The 23643-nt window shown below is 44.3% G+C and overlaps 1 protein-coding gene across 11 annotated transcripts in view; it reads right to left on the bottom strand.

Annotated features, from left to right (window-relative positions):
- Positions 1–8764: 8764 nt before the first annotated feature.
- fubp1 (far upstream element (FUSE) binding protein 1) overlaps positions 8765–23643 on the bottom strand; it is a 54735-nt gene continuing 39856 nt past the window's right edge. For 8 of the 11 annotated variants that reach the window (XM_072510394.1, XM_072510390.1, XM_072510392.1 and 5 more), the window contains 7 exons: positions 11782–11942; positions 11612–11691; positions 10951–11076; positions 10515–10598; positions 9814–9885; positions 9572–9729; positions 8765–9126 (listed from right to left, as the gene is read on the bottom strand). In XM_072510394.1, coding sequence (XP_072366495.1) covers positions 9118–9126; positions 9572–9729; positions 9814–9885; positions 10515–10598; positions 10951–11076; positions 11612–11691; positions 11782–11942 — 690 coding nt within the window. In that variant the 3' untranslated portion in view covers positions 8765–9117. The remainder of the gene's footprint in view (positions 9127–9571; positions 9730–9813; positions 9886–10514; positions 10599–10950; positions 11077–11611; positions 11692–11781; positions 11943–23643) is intronic. The other 3 variants (XM_072510391.1, XM_072510400.1, XM_072510397.1) reach the window with 2 other exon arrangements.

Genomic DNA, 23643 nt, shown 5'->3' with positions numbered 1-23643 from the left:
TACGGCATGCTTCAATTACGGACTGCAAAAAGCTTAATATAACCTTCCAATGGTCTGCACTATTCAAACATTTTCCTGTTTGCTTCACTCATTACTATATTAAAGAAGTAAATTGATGCAGATTATCCTTTACTACACAAGATGCAGGAGTTACAAGCTACACTGAACATTCCTCTTGCACCCTCCCCTCCCCACCCCCAATAGATGTTTATTTTAAAGTATGATGGACTGGAGAGGCGCACTGCAAAGAAAACAGAAAGTACGATATTTCTTTTCTGATCTTTCAACAAACCTTTCTGGACAAATCAATGCTGACAGTGCATCTATTCAGCCCACTGACATTAAAATAAGCATGCTTCATTGAGCAGTAAACTTACAAAATCCCTACCACTCTCCAAAACTTGAAAGTGCAAACAGATAAAATAATTCAATTAGGAAACTTACATTTTTTATACACACATATATATAAAATCACACACACACATGATAGCAGAGCATTCTCATCAATTGACTGACCAAACGGATTTCAAAACAAGCGGCATTACCGACTGGGTTCCGGACAGTGTAACATAGGCTCCCAAATTAAACTACTACCTCAGCGAAACTTTGTGACCTCTTGGGAGGGGGAAAATGAAGGGGAGGAGGGAAAAAAAGGAACAATTATCCATCACTAAAAGCGTGCAAACCTATTACAAGGTAAATACAAAAGCGTGGCTGGAAGTTGTTAAAGGGGGAGAGGCAGAGATAGCACGTAGTACACAACTCGGCTACCCCGGACTGATTAAGAGCAGTAACGCTCGAAGCTTGGGAATTAATTTTTATAGGACATTTCGTTCATGTTGGCCACCCTAACATAACTGTATATTGCAAATCAACCCAATAACCCCAAAAAAGTAAAATCTGTCCAAACATCACAACTTAAGAAACATAAACGTTCATGATTTCAGAATGATATTCCAGCAATCATGTAATAAAAAGTAGAGTTCGAAAAGTGATTTGGTCTTGTAGGCATTAAATCTTTTAAGTGACTTAACTGAGGCACAGCCACCTGTGTAAATGCAGAAAATGATAGCTGTCAGAAGTAATTCCACATGCACTACAAAATCATTTTTGAATCAGTGGCAGTCTAAGGCAGATATCCAGAGCCGCCAACATATATGCAACAATTCTGATATAGAATTAGACTGTGGGAGGTGATGGTCATCCTCACCTTGGGATCCGGGACTGCTGCTGACCAATGTTAAGGAGTCTGGATCATCCAAACTTTTGAACAGGCACGTGTAATCCCGGTGAAGTTTTGTCATGACTAATTCAATTTGGCCTGGATTTTGTCTGCAAGGTCACACTGTCAGAAGTGCTTAGGTCTATAATCTGACAAAGAATAAAAGCCTAAATTTAAAAACGAACAGAAAAATAATCCTACACGGTACGAAATGTGACCACCACCCTACAGAACAGCAATCAAGAGAAATATCCCTGATCATTCATAACTCTCATTTTATCACATTGTTTTACAATCATTTGAATTTTGGTATTCATCAGGCCACTGGGAGAAGAGTAGAGTGGCGCTTGTGCATGAATAAAATCCCAATTATTTAGCTGAACATAGCTGTTTACAGCTACATCGTGACTTTAAATGATAAACTCCACCAGCAATTGGGAAACTCCACCAGCAATTGGGAAATTCATTAACAATTAGAACATTGCACCTTGATCAACCCAAGACAGAATTACAAACGAGGGTGACTTTCCTTTGGGGCACGTGAAACTATGTCATTATTTTAATTTGTTGCCGCTCCCACCACTCAATTCCACTTGCAATGCATGACACAAGTTGGAAGCCTCTCAATTAGCTGTGATCTCAAGAACAGGCTTCTTTTCCATAAGCACATCACTCATTCACTGAACCAATCAGGGCAGTAATGATGCAGAATCAGGTCTCATGGACAGTGTAATTCATTTAAGATCAAGGAAAACATTATCTGCATTAGATTAACACAAATCTTAGAACATCAAAATCATCTCCCCGCATGATTAAGCCAAGAAGATCTACAGAGATACAAATTCACACTTTATCAGCAAAATCATGAAGTAGATGAATATGCTTAAACAAGGCACTATTGAATAAAGTGCCCAACATCAAATGACAGAAAGCTATGCAACTTGTTCTACGAAAGCTAAGTGCACAGGTAATCAAGTAATCAAACTTTCCCAGATTAACATTTCTAATAACATGGACTTAAAAAGTCTGCCATGATTGAAAGGGATGTTTTGAGGGAGTCGGTGGGGTGGTGGTGGAAAGAGGGAGAGAAAATATAGAACTACTGTGAAGCAATATCACAATAGAACATTTCCCATATTATACCAGAGTCCAATGCATCTGTGCATTTTATTAACTGTTATAGTCAAAGCAAAGTGAAACAAGTCTGTATGGTTGTGTGCTCAGTTCTAGGTTCAGATCATCATCTAATTAGAATGATCAAATGCAATTGCCAGCCATTTTTAACTCCTAATCCTATTATTACTCCCCAACTTTAGAAGATTAATTTCCAAACTTTTCCAATACCTGTTTCGCTCTGAAGCATCCATACAAAAGAAAGTAGTTATAGCCCAGGAGTTGGGCATTACTTATATCTCTGCCCAATTGCACATTTAATTCAACGAATAAAAAATTTGTTAAAAAGAAATATGTTGAGATTTGGCAAATGTGTAATAAAGGCAAGAGAAACCTGGTATTTGGCAATTCACCCCAAAAGGCTAAAATAACTGAAATACAAAAGTGATCTTATTTCACAAGTAGCAAAACCAGAAGATGAGATTTGATTGAAGGATCAAATCCTTCATCAGGAACAGTGACAATTTGGAACATTAATGTTGGGGGGGGGGGGGGGGGGGGGAAGAGAAATTCAACATATACTTTCAGTATTTGAATTGAGGATATTTACAATAGGCAAGTTAATTTAAGTGGTTACGGTACAATGGAACTTCAGCTTTGAGTTGGCAAATCCACAACACTTGGCTCTTAGCCGCACAGATAAGTAAATTGCCAGTCGGCCCAATTCAAATTAGCTGATCTCAAATGGGGATAAGTAGTAGATTGCGCTGCAATTAGTATCACAACCAGTTATGTAAAAAGAGGAACAGATCAAGAAAACAGCCATCATCACATGTGTTGTCCAGGTGTTTGTAAAGTGCTACACTAGGCCTGAGCCCAGCTACAATGTGTTCCACAGTTCTAATAACTTGCCTTACCATCAATGCTGACGTGAAGAGTAGCTACTTAGAGGAGGTAACTGGTACCTAAAGAATCCCACAAGTCAGTGATTTTGAGAGAGGAAAAATGAACATGTGGTATAATAAAAATAAACTTGCACAGATGGTGAATTGATTTGTAAACAATCCCATATTTTCTATCCATGTAGCACTCATTAAAACTAGCACACCCATTCCTAACAACACTAGCACACCCATTCCTAACAAATGAAGGGTGGATGTCCTGGTAATTGAAATATTTTTTTTGATATCCAAGTAGGTACAATTAAAATTCAAAGTTTCCAAAAATATAGTTGCAGAATAGTCACATCACTGCATCTTGGCCTGGAGCTCAATGTAAAGATCATTCACTCAACTACATGTTCCATGTCTATACAAGTTGTCCTGGACTGAAAACCAAATGTGTTAACTTGGCATTAAACAGCTCTGGAAAAGCTACAGTTTATGATGAAATAAACCTTCTGCACAGAACTAGTAAATGCTGCATCATACCATTTGCACAAGTATTCTGAGTGATTTACACAGACCAATATTTAACTCACTGTCATTACAGGGGACTTTGCTTTACAATGGCTTAATAAAGGACTCAGTTTAATCTATCCGTTTATTTTGGGTGTCTCTTGGAACCCACATAATAGGCCACATCAAGCACTCACAAATTCCCAGTTGTTCGGCTGTGTTAAGTTTGTGATAGCAATTGTTTATGCATTACTAAATCCAAACTCCTGTACTGCACCATGATACCATTTTCAGACATTAGAATGTGACTAAACATGCAGTTTTATCTTAAGCCTGCTTGAGAACAAAGTCTTAAAACAAAACCTGCAGGAATACAGGTACATTTATGGAAGTATTGTTCTGTTATGCAGAACACACAGAGAAACAAACAAAGTAAATCAATAATTAACCTTAAAATAGGGTCAATCTGGGGCGGCATGTGGCGCAGTGGATAGCACTGGTACTGCGGCGCTGAGGATCCGGGTTCGAATCCCGGCCCTGGGTCACTGTCCGTGTGGAGTTTGCACATTCTCCCCATGTCTGCGTGGGTTTCACCCCCACAACCCAAAGATGTGCAGGTTAGGTGGATTGGCCACGCTAAATTGCCCCTTAATTGAAAAATAAAAATAATTGGGTACTCTAAATTTAAAAAAAAAATAGGGTCAATGTATAAAGTTTTCACAGGAGAATTCTAAACTCCAATGTTTGGCTGAAACATAGATTTAGGTTTAAACTGTAGCACAAATTTGAATTTAATCCCAGTGAACCCACCAGTCAAACAAAGATTCCTCAGTTTAGAATCACAGCAACTGTGTTCAAACAGCATTTTGACACTTCAGACAAAGCATTTGGGGTATAATTAGCAGAAAAATATAAATTTCTGGAGGAACAAATCAACTCAAATTAATGACTTTGTCCAAGGTAACAATACGATGAATGACTCAGGTGCTGTAAGTTTCTATGATGCTTAGATAGTTTTCACTGAAGGAAATGCAACCAACAAACCAATCTGTAATTGGGATCCTTAAGGATAGAGACCAGGAAGTGCACTGTAGTGACAGAATCCTCCATCTCACCGCAGACCAAGTATCCACACCAATAATCGTGGGTGGCCATCCTTAGGTTGAATATTTTCATAGTTTATCAGTTTAAAATTGTAGTATGGAAAATCAAAACAACATATCCAAATATTTAAACCACTCAATAAAGTGTGTTCAAACTTTATTTCCATGGTCTTCCCATTTTTATTCCAGAATTTGAAGTCCTTTATTTCATGGTCGGGTCTGTTGCAGAATTAATAAGCAAACCAGCCCGCAGTGAGACAAGAATACAACTTCAGAGTTCAATTACCCGGAGTAAGACATAAGTCACCCATAATATTAAGAGGCATTTGGATTTAAAGTTAATGCACAGACACCTAGAAAAGTCTCCTCTTCCAAGACCTACAAACGCTTTGAGGCAAACTGTACAGAAACTATGGAAAAAGTCACATATTATACAGAATTTCAATAAAATTCTCCCTCAAAGAATCAACTGCAATTTACTTCAATTATACTATTTTAACATGCACCACTTTAAAAAAAAATTCTATTCAACATTAGAAAGATATGAACAAACGGCATCCTAAGTTACAACTCAACTGTTTCCAATTGCAAACAGTACTTCCTAGCATTAAAATCAGAGAATTGTACAAAATATATCAAAATAGTTACTGGCCACTCATGAACCTGCCCTCACAAGAGCTAAATTTGGATATTTGTCCATTTTCTTACCAGCTTTAATGCTTCAGTGGGTTCATGACCTAAAGGACTATACCGAGCCAAAGAGCCACCATTCATACTTTAGGGTGGCGGTTGGGTTATGTTCTGGATCACCCTTTTCATAGGGCGGACTTGGTGGTGGTTGGGGTGGGGCGGGGGGGGGGGAATTGTGGTTGTCTGAAAAATACAAGGAGAAATGTTTCCTGCTCCTAACTGCAACCGAGTGCCTGTTGCTGGAAACATGCATGGGAACATTATCGGGCTTGGCTGCAATGACCCTCACCCTAACTGTGGACCAACATGCAGACGACAGGTATCATTGTGAGCATTACTGAGCAATGATTTCTTGGGAACATCAGAGAGCAACCAGCATCCTGGGAACTTCAACTTAGCATTAATCTCCCTCGTCAGCAGAGACAAAATGGAAAGGAAAACTCAATCTCCTTCATAGCCTCAAGAACAGTAAGGCTGGTCAAAGCGGTTTGAGTTGACAAACACATCAAGACCAATGGAGCATTTAATTATAGGCTAGGTCTTGAAGACAGTTTTCTATGAATGCATGCCTTTTATTAGGATTCAGATTTGTCTTTAAGATATATAGGTTACATCATTCAGTGGTCATACGTTTTTTTGGTCAGGTGTGATTACTCACCATGAGTTTTTGTCAACGTTAAACTCTTCATGTACACAAGACATCAGCTTACGAATCCTTGTTGTTAAATGTTAAATGCTTCTTGGGGTGTTCAATGAAATCCACAGCAAGACAACGTAATCTGCCCATTGTAAAAGTTTATTGTTGGGCACACTTCTAAAATTAAGTTGAGCTGAGATTTTCAGTTTGACTATGTGACAAAAGGACCTGAAATGGACAAGGACAGCAATGAAAACTGGAAAATGATTGTTGTACCGTTCCCCATTGTTGCAACTGTGAATAGTCTTCATTAGAGAGTGAAAAAGGGTGAAGTGTAAATTTGAATGAGATATGGGGGGAAAAATTTCAAATGTTTCCCTGTTTTAATAGCTATACTTGCCTAAACAAAGACAGTGGCGCATATGGTTGCAAATGAAGTATGGAGATAATCAGTCTTTTAAATATCCCCAATTGACAACATTGAATCACAAAGTCTGCTTTCAAAAATAATGTGCAATTGCAGATATATGGACTAACTACATCAAAACTTACATCATTTACTCTGAAGAAGTTCACAATTCTCTTCCTGCATTTTTGGTACAATAGAATTCAAAAACTTCAGTCTTGATTCTTAACATTAGACTTCAGCAAATATTTTCATACATGAACAAGACTAACATTGAGAATTAACCTGCAGATGTCTTGCGGTTCTCGGTCATAGTACTCATTCGGTTCTCCACATCTAAAAACAAGCAGTCCGAAACACCTGGACTACTGAGCACTTTTTTTTTTGTAGCTTTCCAAAGACAGAAGGCTTTCATTAATGCCTGCAAAATTCAATTCTGTGAACGTGTGCCAGCTGTGAAACTAAGTTACAGTAATGGACACTATCTAAATTCACATCATGCGGACAGAGCAGTAATTCACTCTTTCAAATATCACACAATTCCCGCCCCCCACTTGAATCAATCAAAAAGCATTCAAAACAGCATGTAGACGTTTATTACAAAATTTGTTTCTCTTAAGAAATTTAAGATGTCTGCTCAGACAATGTTATATTCATGACAAAAACTGAATCACTTCATTCTCACGCCCAGCAAAATAAACGCAGCGCCCAAAACATTTACAGAGTTTACAACTTCAGTTAGCCATTTCTAATACAATTCACAGCAAAAAGTCAACTTTGCTACTGAGACACAATGCACTCATTTAAAAACCTGAAATAATTCCCACCATTCTAAGCATCAACATAAACAGCAGATATTCATGTTCATTTATTACGTTGAACATCAAGGCAGTTGAAATACAACACAATCCTGGCCTACCTACCTTCAAGTTGAAATACAACACAATCCTGGCCTACCTACCTTCAACCTAACAAAATTCCAAACGGTTTAAGTAGATCTAAAACAAAAACTATCACAATATCACCTAAAAGACCTTTCCATTCTGCATTCCTCAAAACATTATTTTCTACAATTTAGGAAATACTTACCCATAATAAAAGTTTTTAAAATCAGCAAAACTAGCAGTCATTAGTTTAATTTCTACAAGCATTACATTCTAAGTATGTGATCAGGACATGTTAATTTCTGCATTGTTAATCAAATTTCAATGTATATATTGAGAAAGAAAATAGAGGACATGGGCAAAAACAATTTCAAGTGTTACTGCACAGTAAGTCATCTGTATTTCAGTCACAAGGTTCAGTGTACTTACAGTGCAAAGCTCCTTGAAGGAACAGAATCAAGGATGGAAGGAACCAGCATACGCCAGGTCACCCTTACAGAGCTAGTTCTACATTGGCTGGAACACACCTGTACTTCAGTAAATACAGTGGCAAACAAAGACTGCAATTGCATTCGTCTTTTGCATAATTAAACTGAGCAACTATCAGAATATTCAAGTGCTAACATGGGGGGAAAATCTAATTTGCACAGAAACAATCACTTTCAAATAGAGGGAAAAATATGCAGAAGCAATTCAGATAATCTTTCGAGGTTTTAAAATGGCAAATTCCAACTAAATGTGAAATTAATGCATCTAAAGCAGGTCAATAATGCATTAGAAAAACAATTTCATTGTCAATTTGAGGAACTACTTAATCATTAATGATACTTTGACTGATACCTTACCATCAGCTTTCCTAAACTCCTTCTGTCAGAAAAAAAAGTTATGGGGCACTATTTTGCATGGTGAGAACTGCAGACCACAAAAACAAATAGAATGCCTCCCAATACGTTTGTCACAGACAATTAGAAGAAAATTGCAAACAAAAGCTAAGGGTGCCAGCCACAAGATTAAATAGCATTTCATGTTCAAATGTTTTGCTATGGAAAGATTATGCAAAAGATGTTCTGCTTGCAACTTTGCATTATGTATCATTCCTGATGAACTAAATTGCAATCACGGTGGCTTCAGGAACCTGGACTATAGCAGCTATTTGGATCGGAATTGAAATTATGCACATTTAAAGTCTCAGTTTGACCCAACAGAAAATTTCATAACGTAATGAATGTGTTGTCATACCAGGTTTCAATTCACTCGGTACAACACATAGTACTGTGTATTTACCCATAGATCCAACTTACCCACAAACAAGGGTTTTCATAGTATTTATTGTCAAGCACAAAACAAGTATTTTTAAAAGTGAACAGTATACAATGAAATTAATACATTTTACAACAGAAGCACATGTCACTATAGTGACTGAATAGAAATTGAAAATACATATGCTGGAATGTTCAAACTATTGTGTTTCACTAAAAGCAAACCAAATTTGCAATTCTACACAAAATAATGGTTATCAAGTTCGCTACCTCTTAAGTATGACAATAGCAACAAACACTATTTCTCTTAAACCAAAAACAAAAATTAAGATCTTCATCAAGGCGGCTGTATCCATAAATTTTACAAAGGCTTTTCCCCAAATGACGCAAATATCTCCACTTCACATTACTGGGCCTGCACAGAAGAAATACATAGAAATATACAAGTGGTTACCAACATGAAACATTTCAAGGGCATCGAGTGTGGACAGGATCCTCTATCTGTGAAAGGAAAGGTTAAACATAGTTCTGGACAGCTGCTCTCACTTTTCGCATTGCCTGTTTGTGGAGGAGGGGGAGGGGGCTTCAAGTAAGAACAACCATTCAAATAATATGCCATTAAATGCTCTTTAAATGGGTTTTGCTCAATTTAATGTGTAGTTAACTTTCAAGAGTATGAGGGTGTTAATATAGCGTGTTCAGGACATCATACAATCTTAATTTCACCACCCCGAACAACTTATTGATGAACCTCGCAGAAGGTTACCAGGATGGAATACTTTTAAGCTTTTTGCGCGCCGAATCAAAAACAAACACTCTCAATCATGAGCCTAAGTACCCTTTTGTTTATTGGAATTTACCTGTGGGGGTTGCTGTGCCGGCGGATGTTGGGGAATTCCCTGGGAGTTTGTCTGACTGTAGTAAGCCGCTTGCTGCCTGTAGTACTCAGCCCACGCTGCACTGTAGTCGGGTTGCCCGCCTGGCTGAGCTGCTGTGCCAGAAGCTTGAGCTGCCTGACCTGAAATAATAAATAGGACCAAGTCACTGACGAAATTCAATGATTCAAAATTAATCGAATCATGCTTTCCAGAGACATACATACTTTGTTTCTTGTAATATTCTTCCCAAGCTTTGGTGTAATCCTGTTGGGCTCCTTGTGGTTGTCCCTGTTGACCTAAACAAAACACAGGTAACACTTTTAATGAAAAAAATCTAATTAAATGAAGGCATGCAGGAAAAATGTACAGTTTGGGTCTTTAAAGTAACCAATTCCAACTAACATGCAGGATAATTCATTCATTTGGGTCCATCTGGGTCGGAAACTCTTGGCTTCATCACCCAATACCTTCCTTAAAAAACTCAAGCTATTTAAAATCCCATTTATTCTTTGGAATAGCTAAAGATAAACAATAAGTGCAACCATTTACATTCGGACGATTAAAAAATGGCTTTGAATTTGCAATTGCTCGTGGTTAGGTATTATATTGGAACGAACAATTAATGTGTTTGAATATAAATACTCGCAATATGTGTGTACAAGGCAAACATGCTATTTATAGGCCAATGCCACTTGAATTGCACTGAATCTACCCAGGAAGAAACATGGGTGTCCTCTGCAATTTGCCAGTCAGCTTTGCAATTAATCACTGAGCGAAATCAATATTTTACAGAATACTGAATTCATTGGTAATGAGTAGGGTTGAGTTTTATTAAGGAGTTTTTACACTTGAGGCTTTTCTGCTCATCTTTTGCGCATCTCCATTCATCAATCTAAATTTTGACAAGGCAGGTTAAAGTATTTACCTAATTTCTTGTAATATTCTTCCCAGGCTTTGGTATAATCGGTCTGAGGAGCCTGGGCCGGGTTGGGCTGGTTAGGGTCACCTGCTGATAAAAGTACAACACCGTGAATATCATATTAACACAAAGGCTGTCATTTCCCATGGAGGGAATAGAAGGAGAAGGCAATTTTGTAACATAAGGAAAACCCAAAAGCTGCTAGACTAATCGAGAAGAGCTTTTCTAACCCTCTGTGTAAAGTGATTTAGGCACATAATGCCACTGATTTAAGAAACAAGAGTAAAATAACAGCTAATACTGGTTTCCAAAAGAAGTCAGAACTTATGAAATTCCTTTTGGGGTAAGATGCAAGCTTAGTTCTCAAAGATTTTAAAAACTGCAGCAATTAAATTTCTGTCAGTGTAGCCAGAAGATCTAATAAAAATACCCGATGATTTACCCTGTGCAGAATTTGGGGTATTGCCCTGACCAGTGCTTGAAGCTGCAGGTGGCTGCTGTGCTTGTTGCTGATAATACTGAGCGTAATATGCTGCCCATGCAGCTGTATTTGCATCTCCAGCTTTATCTACAATAGATTAAAAATATTTTATTACTGCTGGTATTCAAACACTGTAGATAAAAATGTTCAAAGTTATTTAATACATTACAGTGTTATAGCAAGATCGGTGGATCACTTTTCTTTCCCGCTTCCTCCCCTGAAGACATCAACTCCTGCTCATGCATGATTCCACAAGTGCAAGCTACTCGCCAGTATCTCATCCGAGTGGTCAGACTGCATGTGTCAGCCCAACAGTGCAAAAGTTGTTCAGCTATTTAACTGGACAGGACATCCCAGTCAAAGCCGACCCTAACCTCAACTGATGCTGGCACACAATGCTTCTAGAGCAGGGGTCACTGGATAGCAAACAGGGGTGGGAACCCTAAATGATACCACCCACCCACCCTGGCTGAGATCCGCCAACTCAGCACACACCAGGAATCAAACCTGGGCCCTGTGGGTTTGCATGGCCCCAATTACATACTGCAAGTGAGCCATCAAGGAGCTCGGTGGATTGATTTGAAAAGTTCTGATGCAAAATGTTAAAGAAGTTGCGTCTTACTTGGATCTGGTTGGCCCTGTTGCTGCCAGGGCTGGTAGGCATTCCCCCATCCTTGTGGAGCATACGGTGCTGGTGGACCACTGCAGAGGTTGAGAGATTAAGTAATGGCAACATACCTTACTCTGTAGTCAAGTTTAAAACAATTGTTCTATTTAAATCAGATTACTTACTGCTGAGGAGGGCCAGGCGGCCCTGGATTATAGGGCCCTGGATTATAGGGTCCCATTGGAGTTCCAGGGCCTGGAGGACCAGGTGGCCCATGAGGGCCAGGAGGCAAGTGGGGTCCATGAGGACCATGGGGACCAGGTGGCCCAGGAGGACCAGTAGGAGCCTAAATACACAAACATACATTGTGAAATATAATAAAGCATACAAATAGGGAGGTTCCTGTGAAGAGAAGGGATCGACAGCCCACATGGAAGCAATGCATCATCATTCTCAATGACAGCTAAACTAGACATCTTAAAATGCTAGAAAAATATCCCACCAATGCAATTTCCAAGCCAACAGGCTGGGAAACTCCGTATTTTCCATGCAGAATTGAATTCCTCATTAATATAGTAACATTTACTCATGAAAAGGAAAATGAGTTTATTTTCATAATACTTAATTCAGAAAGCTATAAACTGAATCGTAACTTTGGGAGATTTCCTCTTGCTTTGGCTTCTGGCAAAAATGGAGATTGCAGTTTACGACCCCACAATTACATTTGGACGTGTCAATGATTTTGCAGCAGCCTACCTTAAAATTAACACTGAGCAAACCGATTTGATCACCTGATTTATCATGGGGATCATGAAGTATTGTTACGCAATTGATCACTGGGATACTGCTCGTGCTAGAACCATTAAGGCTCATCCGGGACTTCCGGTTGCGGCTATGCCTAGGTAGGTCGCATGTTCGGCTGCTCCTGCCGGGAACGGACTTTTGGGCCCTTCAGAGGGGCCCCAACAGCAATTGTTCGACGGCTTCCAGTGTGGGAAGGTGACAGCAAGGTCCCCCCGACATCATATGGATTGGACCAGGAGTGGAGCGGTTAAAAAAGTGATCCTGGTGCAGTGGAAAGTGAGAGGGAGGAAAAGCAAGATGGCGGCGGGTGGAGACCAAGCAGTGTGGGCGCAGTTGTCGCAGGAGCAAGAGTTTCTTAACGCTGCTTTGAGGAGCTGAGGACAAAAATGCTGGCGCCAATTGAGAAGCTTGTGGAGACCCAGAAGGCCCATGGAGCGGCGATCCGGTAGGTGCGGCAAAAAGCCTCGGAGAACGAGATCTTGGGCATGGCGGTGAAGGTGGAGGCGCACGAGGCGCTGCACAAGAGGTGTGCGGAAAAATTGGAGGACCTGGAGAATAGGCCGAGGAGGAACAATCTTCGGATTCTGGGTCTCCCTGAAGGAGTGGAGGGGCCCGATGCCAGGGCATATATGAGCACGATGCTCAATTCGCTGATGGGCGCAGGAGCTTTCCCGAGGCCCCTGGAGCTGGATGGGGCTCATCGGGTCCTAGCAAGGAGAGCAAAGCCAACGAGCAGCTAAGGGCTGTAGTGGTGAGGTTCCACCGCTTTATGGACAGAGAGTGTGTCCTGAGATGGGCCAAAAAAGAGCGGATCAGCAGGTGGGAGAACACGGAGATCCGAATTTACCAGGACTGGAGTGCGGAGGTGGCTAAGAAGAGGGCTGGTTTTAACCGGGCTAAGGCGGTGCTCCATCGGAAGGGGGTGACGTTCTGGATGCTGCAGCCAGCGCAATTGTGGGTCACGTTCCAAGATCGGCACCAGTATTTTGAAACGCCTGATGAGGCATGGAGTTTTATTCAGACTGAAAAGTTGGACTCAAACTGAGGGTTTGTCGTGGGAGGATGTTTACTGTGTTTACTGCGTTTGGGGAATGTTCTTTTTGTTTTGGTGCTGGGTGGGGGTGAATGGATTTGATGTGGGGGCTGTGGGAGAGTGTGGGCGTCGGTGTTCGAGGGGCAGGGCCCCGCAGAGGAAGAGGGGGGTGGAGGCCCGGGGATGGGGAGTTGGGGTAAGGCCGCAAAAAGGAGCTGCGCCAGAGGGGGCGGGGCCGGCTCAGGAAAGCGCGGGCGTTTCCCTACGTTAGGGAAGGATGGGGGCAGGGCCAGGGGGGGGGGGGCAGTGCTGGAGAGGAGCGCACACTGACTGCCAAAGGGTGGGGGGATTCTCACACTGGGGGGGGGGGGTTGATGGAATGGCGGGAGAGGCCGGGGTCAGCAGACTTACGAGAGTGTCATGGGCTGGATGAGGATCTAGCGGGGTGAGGGGAGGGGGTGGGGACTGGGTTGCTGCTGCAATGGCCAAAGGGGAGCTGGAAGTAGGAGAGGTAGTCGGGGCGGGAGTCCGCCGCCTGGGGGACTGGAGGGTGCGGAAGGCGCGGGCACTTGGCTGGCTGAGAAAAGGAGATGGCTAGTCGGCAGGGGGGAGGTGGGGGGGGGGGGGGGAGAGAAGAGAGAGAGGAGCCCCCCGATCCGACTGATAACTTGGAATGTGAGGGGAGGGGCCTGAACGGGCCGGTCAAGAGGGCCCGGGTGTTCGCGCACTTTAAAGGGACTGAAGGCAGACATGGTTATGCCCCAGGAAACACATCTGAAGGTGGCAGATCAGGTTAAGCTGAGAAAGGGATGGGTAGGGCAGGTCTTTCATTCAGGGCTGGATGCGAAGAACAGAGGGGTTGCAATACTGGTGGGGAAGCGGGTGTCGTTCGAGGCACTTAATATTGTAGTGGATAATGGAGGTCGATATGTGATGGCGAGTGGTAGTTTGCAGGGGGTGCGGGTGGTACTGGTGAACGTATATGCCCCGAATTGGGATGATGCCGGATTTATGAAACGCATGCGGGACCGGCGTCCGCTGTGGCACCTCTATGTGGGACTGTTGGCGGATGAGGGGGTGTGTGGGCGGGTGCAGGGGTGTATTGAAAGATACTTGGAGACCAACGACAACGGGGAGGTGCAGGTGGGGGTAGTCTGGGAGGCGTTGAAGGCGGTGGTCAGGGGAGAGCTAATCTCCATTAGGGCCCACAGGGAGAAGAGAGAGGGGAGGGAGAGGGAGAGGTTGGTGGGGAAGATTTTAAGGGTGGACAGGAGGTATGCAGAGGCCCCCGAGGAGGGGCTACTTAGGGAGCGACGGAACCTCCAGACGGAATTCGACCTGTTGACCACGGGGAAAGCAGAGGCACAGTGGAGGAAACAGCAGGGGGAAGCGTATGAGTATGGGGAGAAGGCGAGTGGAATGCTGGCACATCAGCTTCCTAAGAGGGAGGCAGCGAGGGCGATTGGTGGAGTCAAGGATAGCGGGGGGATACGGTGCGGAATGCGGTGAGAATAAACAAGGTATTTAGGGACTTCTATGGGGATCTGTACAGGTCTGAGCCCCTAGCGGGAGGGATGGGGATGCAACAATTTCTGGATCAGCTGAGGTTCCCGAGGGTGGAGGAGGTGGCTGGTTTGGGGGCGACGATTGGGCTGGAGGAGCTGGTTAAAGGATTGGGGAGCATGCAGGCGGGGAAGGCCTCGGGGCCGGATGGGTTCCCGGTTGAATTCTACAGGAAATACGTGGACTTGCTGGGCCCGTTGCTAGTGAGGACTTTTAATAAGGCGAGGGAGGGGGGGGACCTTGCCCCCGACAATGTCCAGGGCGCTGATTTCTTTGATCTTGAAGCGGGACATGGATCCATTGCAATGTGGGTCGTATAGACCGATCTCGCTCCTCAATGTTGACGCTAAGTTGCTGGCGAAGGTGCTGGCTACGAGAATTGAGGACTGTGTCCCGGGGGTGATTCATGAGGACCAGACAGGATTTGTAAAGGGTAGGCAGCTAAATACAAATGTGCGGAGGCTCCTCAATGTGATTATGATACCCTCCGTGGAGGGGGAAGCGGAGGTAGTGGCAGCTATGGACGCGGAGGAGGCCTTTGATCGGTGTAGTGGGAGTATCTTTGGGAAGTGTTGCGGAGGTTTGGGTTTGGGGAGGGGTTCATCAGTTGGGTCAGGCTGCTATATGGAGCCCCGGTGGCGAGTGTGGCTACGAACCTGTGCAGGTCGGAGTACTTTCGGCTGTACCGGGGGACGAGGCAGGGGTGCCCCTTATCCCCCTTGTTGTTTGCACTGGCAATTGAGCCGCTGGCCATGGCACTGAGGGAGTCCAGGAAATGGGGGTGGGGTCGTTGTATGCCGATGACCTGGTGTTGTATGTTGCGGATTCCAGTGGAGGGGATGGCGGAGGTCATGCGGATCCTTAGTGAGTTTGGGGCCTTTTCGGGGTATAAACTCAACGTAGGGAAGAGTGAGCTCTTTGGGTGCATTCAGGGGACCAGGGAAGGGGGATAGACGAGCTACCGCTGAAGAGGGTGGAAAGGAGCTTTCAGTACCTAGGGATCCAAGTAGCTAGGAGTTGGGGGGCCTTGCACAAGCTCAATTTGACACGGTTGGTGGAGCAGATGGAGGATTTTTTTAAAATGGAATATGCTGCCACTCTCACATGGGGGGTCGGGTGCAGTCAGTCAAAATGACGGTCCTCCCGAGGTTTTCTCTTTGTGTTCCAGTGCCTTCCCATTCTGATCCCCAAGGCCTTTTTCAAACAGGTAAGCAGAAGCATCATGGGATTTGTATGGGCGAATAAGACCCCGAGAGTGAAGAGTGTGTTTCTGGAGCGTAGCAGGGACCGGGGGGGGGGGGGGGGGGGGGGGTGCTGGTCGGCTGGTGCTGCCGAATTTGAGGCGCTATTATTGGGCTGCCAATGTGGCGATGATCCGTAAGTGGGTAATGGAGGGAGAGGGGGCGGCGTGGAAGAGGCTAGAGATGGTGTCCTGTGTGGGCACAAGCCTGAGGGCGCTGGTGACGGCACCGCTGCCGCTCTCGCCAACAAGGTACACCACGAGTCCGGTGGTTGCGGCGACGCTGAAGATCTGGGGGCAGTGGAACCGACACAGGGGTGAGGTGGGAGCCTCGGTTTGGTCACCGATTCGGGAGAATCATCAGTTCGTCCCGGGAAGGATGGATGGGGGTTTCAGAGCTGGCATCGGGCAGGGATAAGAAGAATGGGGGACCTGTTCATCGATGGAACGTTTGCGAGCCTAGGGGCGCTGGGGGAGAAGTTTGGGCTACCCCCGGGAAACGCTTTCAGGTACATGCAAGTGAGGGCGTTTGTGAGGCGGCGGGTGAGGGAATTCCCGCTGCTTCCGGCATGTGGGATTCAGAACAGGGTGATTTCGGGTATATGGGTGGGAGAAGGCATGGTTTCGGCGATTTACCAGGAGCTGAAGGAAGAGGAGGAGGCCTCGGTGGAGGAGTTGAAGGGCAAGTGGGAGGAGGAGCTTCGGGAGGAGATAGATGAGGGTCTGTGGGCTGATGCCCTGAGTAGGGTTAATTCTTCCTCCTCTTGCGCCAGGCTCAGCCTAATACAGTTCAAAGTTACTCAGAGCACATACGACAGGGGCGAGGTAGAGTAGGTTCTTTGGGGTGGAGGACAGATGTGGGAGGTGCTCGGGGAGCCCAGCAAATCACGTCCATATGTTCTGGTCGTGCCCAGCGCTGGATGGGTTTTGGAGGAGTTTTGCGAGGGCAATGTCCAAGGTGGTGAACGCCCGGGTCAAGCCGAGCTGGGGATTGGCATTATTTGGGGTATCGGACGAGCCGGGCGTGCAGGAGGCGAAAGAGGCCGGTATTCTGGCCTTTGCGTCCCTGGTAGCCCGGTGGAGGATTTTGCTACTATGGAAAGATGCAAAGCCCCCGAGTGTGGAAGCTTAGATCAATGACATGGCAGGGTTCATCAAGCTGGAGAGGATAAAGTTTGCCTTGCGAGGGTCTGTGCAAGGGTTCCTCAGGCGGTGGCAAGGGTTCCTCAGGCGGTGGCAACCGTTCCTAGACTATCTCGCGGAGCATTAGGAGGAGGTCAGCAGCAGCCCAGGGGCGGGGGGTGGGGGGGGGGGGTTCTTTTGGGGTGGCGTTTGGGTGAAGGTGCTTCTAAATGTTATATGGGGCTTATTGTATATGGGGGAAATCCAATGTATAATTTCTGATTGTTGTTTTGTTTCTTTCTTCTTGTTGGGGGGGGTTGTTGAAAATTTGAATAAATATATTTATATTAAAAAAAGGCTCATCCGATCCACTGGAGGGCAAAACAACTTGCATTTATAGGGCCTTTAACTTTATCCCAAGGTGCTTTCAGAAGTATCATGAAGCAAAGGTCGGCACTGAGCCACATAAGGAGATATTAGGGATGATAGCCAAAAGTCAGTCAAAGAGGTAGGTTTTAAAGAGCACCTTAAAGAGGGAAAGAAGCAGAGGGTTCAGTGTAGGAATTTCAGAGTTTAAGACCTTAGCAGCTGTAGGCACAGCCATCGATGGAGGAGCAATTAAAATCGGAATACCAGAATTAGGATTTTGGAGCTAAGGTAGTGAGGTTACGGAGGCATTTGAAAACAAGGCGTGGGCCCCAAAGGTTGGCCGGCCATAAGGGCCGTTTAACTGGAGAAAATTTCTGTTCAACCAAGCCTGATGATGCATGAGTGGTCTGTTAATTTGAAGACAGTTAAGAGTCAAGCTCGGTGGTGGGCGAGTTGGGGACTACTGACAGTGATCACAGATGATAGTACCATGCTCACCAATCAGTTATAAGACTATTTATTTGGCAAACAGATAAGACCGCAGGAAATCACACCGAGACAATTTACAATAACCAAACTAGCTCCAGGTGAAGGTCATCAATGATGCATCATTAGATAAATTTAACAATCTGTTCCTTTACCACAGAAGATGCCCAATAACATTCTTTGCTTTGTATACAGTAACCATCAAGATCCTTCTTTTCAATTTCTCAGCCTACTTTGGTAATGGTCTAATCCACTCCACATTTCTGTCCATCATAACAAGCAGGGGCAAATTATACAGCTCTTCAAGCTTGCTCTGCCACTCCAAACTACCATGATCTTCTGCCCAAAATAAAAAGTGATGTGTTTAAATTTACAAACCTGGTGACAATAGTTATTGGGCCAAAGACTTCAGGTATTTTTCTAAGAATTATTGATTAAGTCAATTGTGATGCAAGTCCGGGTCAAGGAAGGCTGGAATTAACCACACCCGAACCCAGGGTGTCGCAACATAATTTGGGGGCTCGGGTCCTTGATCTTTGGAATGGTAGATGGCAAAATTTGGGTTATAGTATAAATTAAAAAGAGACACCAGATTTGCAGCAATATAACAGCATGGCTCGGGAAGCTGCTCAGATTGTTCTTCAGCTGGACAAATTCTTTTTGGTTTATTTACAAGGGCTTTGAAAAGACAATCTAGTCAAATTAACAGATGAATTAAAAATAGAATTACCAGCTAAAGCTAGGACTGTAGAGATAGCTGAAGCGTTTGCTCAGCATTTAAATTTGAAAGAAATATCAGAAACACAGCTTGGATCATAGCAACCATCAGAATTAGCTGAAATTCAGTTACAAATTGAAGCAAAACGAAGAAACAGATGCGGCGAACAAGAAATAGAACATTACAGCGTAGTACAGGCCCTTCGGCCCTCGATGTTGCACCGACCTGTGAAACCACTCTAAAGCCCATCTACACTATTCCCTTATCGTCCATATGTCTATCCAATGACCATTTGAATGCCCTTAGTGTTGGCGAGTCCACTACTGTTGCAGGCAGCGCATTCCACGCCCTTACTACTCTCGGAGTAAAGAACCTACCTCTGACATCTGTCCTATACCTATCTCCCCTCAATTTAAAGCTATGTCCCCTCGTGCGAGATATCACCATCCGAGGAAAAAGGCTCTCACTATCCACCCTATCCAATCCTCTGATCATCTTGTATGCCTCAATTAAGTCACCTCTTAACCTTCTTCTCTCGAACGAAAACAGCCTCAAGTCCCTCAGCCTTTCCTCATAAGATCTTCCCTCCATACCAGGCAACATTCTGGGGAAACTCCTCTGCACCCTTTCCAATGCTTCCACATCCTTCCTATAATGCGGCGACCTGAATTGCACGCAATACTCCAAATGCGGCCGCACCAGAACCTTGTACAGCTGCAACATGACCTCATGGCTCTGAAACTCAATCCCTCTACCAATAAAAGCTAACACACCGTACGCCTTCTTAACAACCCTCTCAACCTGAGTGGCAACTTTCAGGGATCTATGTACATGGTCACCGAAATCTCTCTGCTCATCCACACTGCCAAGAATCTTACCATTAGCCCAGTACGGTCTTCCTGTTATTCCTTCCAAAATGAATCACCTCACACTTTTCTGCATTAAACTCCATTTGCCACCTCTCAGCCCAGCGCTGTCCCTCTGTAACTTGTAACATCCTTCCGCACTGTCCACAACTCCACCGACTTTAGTGTCATCTGCAAATTTACTCACACATCCTTCTACACCCTCCTCTAGGTCATTTATAAAAATGACAAATAGCAGGGGCCCCAAAACAGATCCTTGTGGTACACCACGAGTAACTGGACTCCAATCTGAACATTTCCCATCAACCACCACCCTTTGTCTTCTTCCAGCTAGCCAATTTCTGATCCAAACTGCTAAATCACCCTGAATCCCATGCCTCCGTATTTCCTGCAGTAGCCTACCGTGGGGAACCTTATCAAACGCTTTGCTGAAATCCATATACACCACATCAACTGCTTTACCCTCATCCACCTGTTTGGTCACCTTCTCAAAAAACTCAATAAGGTTTGTGAGGCACGACCTACCCTTCACAAAACCGTGTTGACTATCTCTAATCAAATTCAAATTATTCCTTTCCAGATGATTATACATCCTATCTCTTATAAACCTTTCCAAGATTTTGCCCACAACAGAAGTAAGGCTCACTGGTCTATAGTTACCGGGGTTGTCTCTACTCCCCTTCTTGAACAAGGGGACAACATTTGCTATCCTCCAGTCTTCTGGTACTATTCCTGTAGACAAAGATGACTTCAAGATCAAAGCCAAAGGCTCAGCAATCTCCTCCCTAGCTTCCCAGAGAATATTGGGATAAATCCCATCCGGCCCAGGGGACTTATCTATTTTCACATTTTCCAGAATGGCTAATACCTCCTCCTTATCAACCTCAAGCCCTTCTAGTCTAGTAGCCTGAATCTCAGTATTCTCCTCGACAACATTGTCTCTTTCCTGTGTGAATACTGACGAAAAATATTCATTTAGCACCTCTCCTATCTCCTCGGACTCCAAGCACAACTTCCCACTACTGTCCTCGACTGGCCCTACTCTTACCCTAGTCATTCATTTATTCCTGACATATCTATAGAAAGTTTTAGGGTTTCCTTGATCCTACCTGCCAAATACTTCTCATGTCCCCTCCTGGCTCTTCTTAGCTCTCTCTTTAGGTCCTTCCTAGCTAACTTGTAACTCTCGAGCGCCTTAACTGAACCTTCATGTCTCATCTTTACATAGGTCTACTTCTTCCTCTTGACAAGTGTTTCGACTGCTTTAGTAAACCACGGTTCCCTCACTCGATCACTTCCTCCCTGCCTGACAGGTACATACTTATCAAGGACACGCAGTAGCTGTTCCTTGAACAAGCTCCACATTTCCATTGTGCCCATCCCCTGCAGTTTTCCTCTCCATCCGATGTATCCTACGTCTTGCCTCATCGCATCATAATTGCCTTTCCCCCAGATATAACTCTTGCCCTGCAGTATATACCTATCCCTTTCCATCACTAAAGTAAACGTAATCGAATTGTGGTCACTATCACCAAAGTGCTCATCTACCTCCAAGTCTAACACCTGTCCTGGTTCATGACCCAGTACCAAATCTAATATGGCCTCGCCTCTCGTTGGCCTATCTACATACTGTGTCAGGAAACCCTCCTGCACACATTGGACAAAAACGGACCCATCTAAAGTACTCAAACTATAGCGTTTCCAGTCAATATTTGGAAAGTTAAAGTCCCCCATAACAACTACCCTGTTGCTTTCGCTCCTATCCAGAATCATCTTTGCAATCCTTTCTTCTACATCTCTGGAACTTTTCAATACATAGAATTTACAGTGCCGGAGGCCATTCGGCCCATCGAGTCTGCACTGGCTCTTGGAAAGAGCACCCTACCCAAGTCCACACCTCCACCCTATCCCCATAACCCAGCAACCCCATCCAGCACGAAGGACAATTTTGGATAAGGGCAATTTATCATGGCCAATCCACCTAACCTGCACATCTTTGGACAGTGGGAGGAAACCGGAGCACCCGGAGGAAACCCACGCAGACACGGGGAGAACGTGCAGACTCCGCACAGACAGTGACCCAGCAGGGAATCAAACCTGGGACCTTGGCGCTGTGAAGCAATTGTGCTCACCACCATGCTACCCGGAGGCCTATAGAAAACCCCTAACAGGGTGACCTCTCCTTTCCTGTTTCTAACCTCAGCCCATACTACCTCAGTAGACGAGTCCTCATCAAATGTCCTTTCTGCCACCATAATACTGTCCTTGACTAACAATGCCAACCCTCCCCCTCTTTTACCACCTTCCCTGAGCTTACTGAAATATATAAACCCCGGCACCTGCAACAACCATTCCTGTCCCTGCTCTATCCACGTCTCTGAAATGGCCACAACATCGAAGTCCCAGGTACCAACCCATGCCGCAAGTTCACCCACCTTATTCCGGATGCTCCTGGCATTGAAGAAGACACTATCTTCCTGCCTGCACACTCCTGCAACTTTGAAACCTTACTCATGACCTCACTACTCTCAACCTCCTGTATAGTGGAGCTACAATTCAGGTTCCCAAGCCCCTGCTGAACTAGTTTAAACCTTCCTGAAGAGCATTAGCAAACTTCCCCCCCAGGATATTGGTCCCCCTCTGGTCCAGGTGTAGACCAGCCCGTTTGTAGAGGTCCCACCGACCTCAGAATGAGCCCCAATTATCCAGAAATCTGAAACTCTCCCTCCTGCACCATCCCTGTAGCCAAGTGTTCAACTCCTCTCTCTCCCTCTGCCTCGTCTCGCTATCACGTGGCACGGATAACAACCCAGAGATAATAACTCTGTTTGTCCTAGATCTAAGTTTCCACCCTAGCTCCCTGAATTCCTGCCTTACATCCCTATCCCTTTTCCTACCTATGTCGTTGGTACCTATATGGAAATGGAAATTGAAATGAAGTGGTTGGAATTAGAGAGACAGGAAGAAGCAAAAGAGAATGTTCCAGTTTAAAGCACTGGAAATTAAAAGGGAGCTACCAGGAGCTAGAGGGGAGCTTAATCCTACAATGGAACCCAGTGCCAATATATTTAAATTTATACCTAAAATTTGAAGGAGGTAGAAAGCTTTTTTTCGTGCTTTTCAGAAAATAGCAACCCAAAAGAAATGTGGACATTACCTATGCAAAGTAAATTGACAGGGCTGGCACAGGACGTTAATGCTTTCTTGCTAGAGGGCGTGTCTCGGAATTATGATGCGATAAAAAAAGACTATTCTGGATGCATATCAACTGGTTCTGGAAGCAAACAGGCAAATGTTTCAGAATTTAAGGAACACCTGGGCAGATGTATGCTGAATTCGAAAGGGTTAGCAAAACAATTTTGCGAGATGGGTACAAGCATTGGGAGGTGTAAACTACCTATAAAGGTTCCGAGAGAGGTAATTCTCTTCAGAGGAATTTAAGAATTCCCTACCTTCTATGCGAAGAACCCATGTTGAAGATCAACGGGTGACGACAGCTGTACAAGCGGCAATAATGGCTGACTACTATGAGCTGATGCATAAATTTAAATCTTTGTTCCATCACGTCCATCATTTTGAAAAGGACAGGAAATGGGAGAGTGAAAGGAAGGCAGATGGTCTAGGTAAGGAATGGATAGCTGGGAATGCGCCAAGATCTCCTCCTCAGACCAGGAAGGTACAGAAGGTGGAGACGCGACTCAAAAGCCTAGTGTTACCACTTTAATAAGGTGTGACACATTCGATCAGCATGTTGGAAGTTGCAAGGAAAGCCCATGGGACTTGCCGGAGTTCATAAGGATGATTCTGAAAAAGGAAAAAAAGTGGAGAATACTATCGGAAGACTAG

The sequence above is a fragment of the Scyliorhinus torazame genome, chromosome 7, assembly GCF_047496885.1.
Source record: "Scyliorhinus torazame isolate Kashiwa2021f chromosome 7, sScyTor2.1, whole genome shotgun sequence".
Taxonomy (NCBI): Eukaryota; Metazoa; Chordata; class Chondrichthyes; order Carcharhiniformes; family Scyliorhinidae; genus Scyliorhinus; species Scyliorhinus torazame.
The sequence above is the reverse complement of the archived record's forward strand: the minus strand, read 5'-3'. Positions and strand labels throughout refer to the sequence as shown.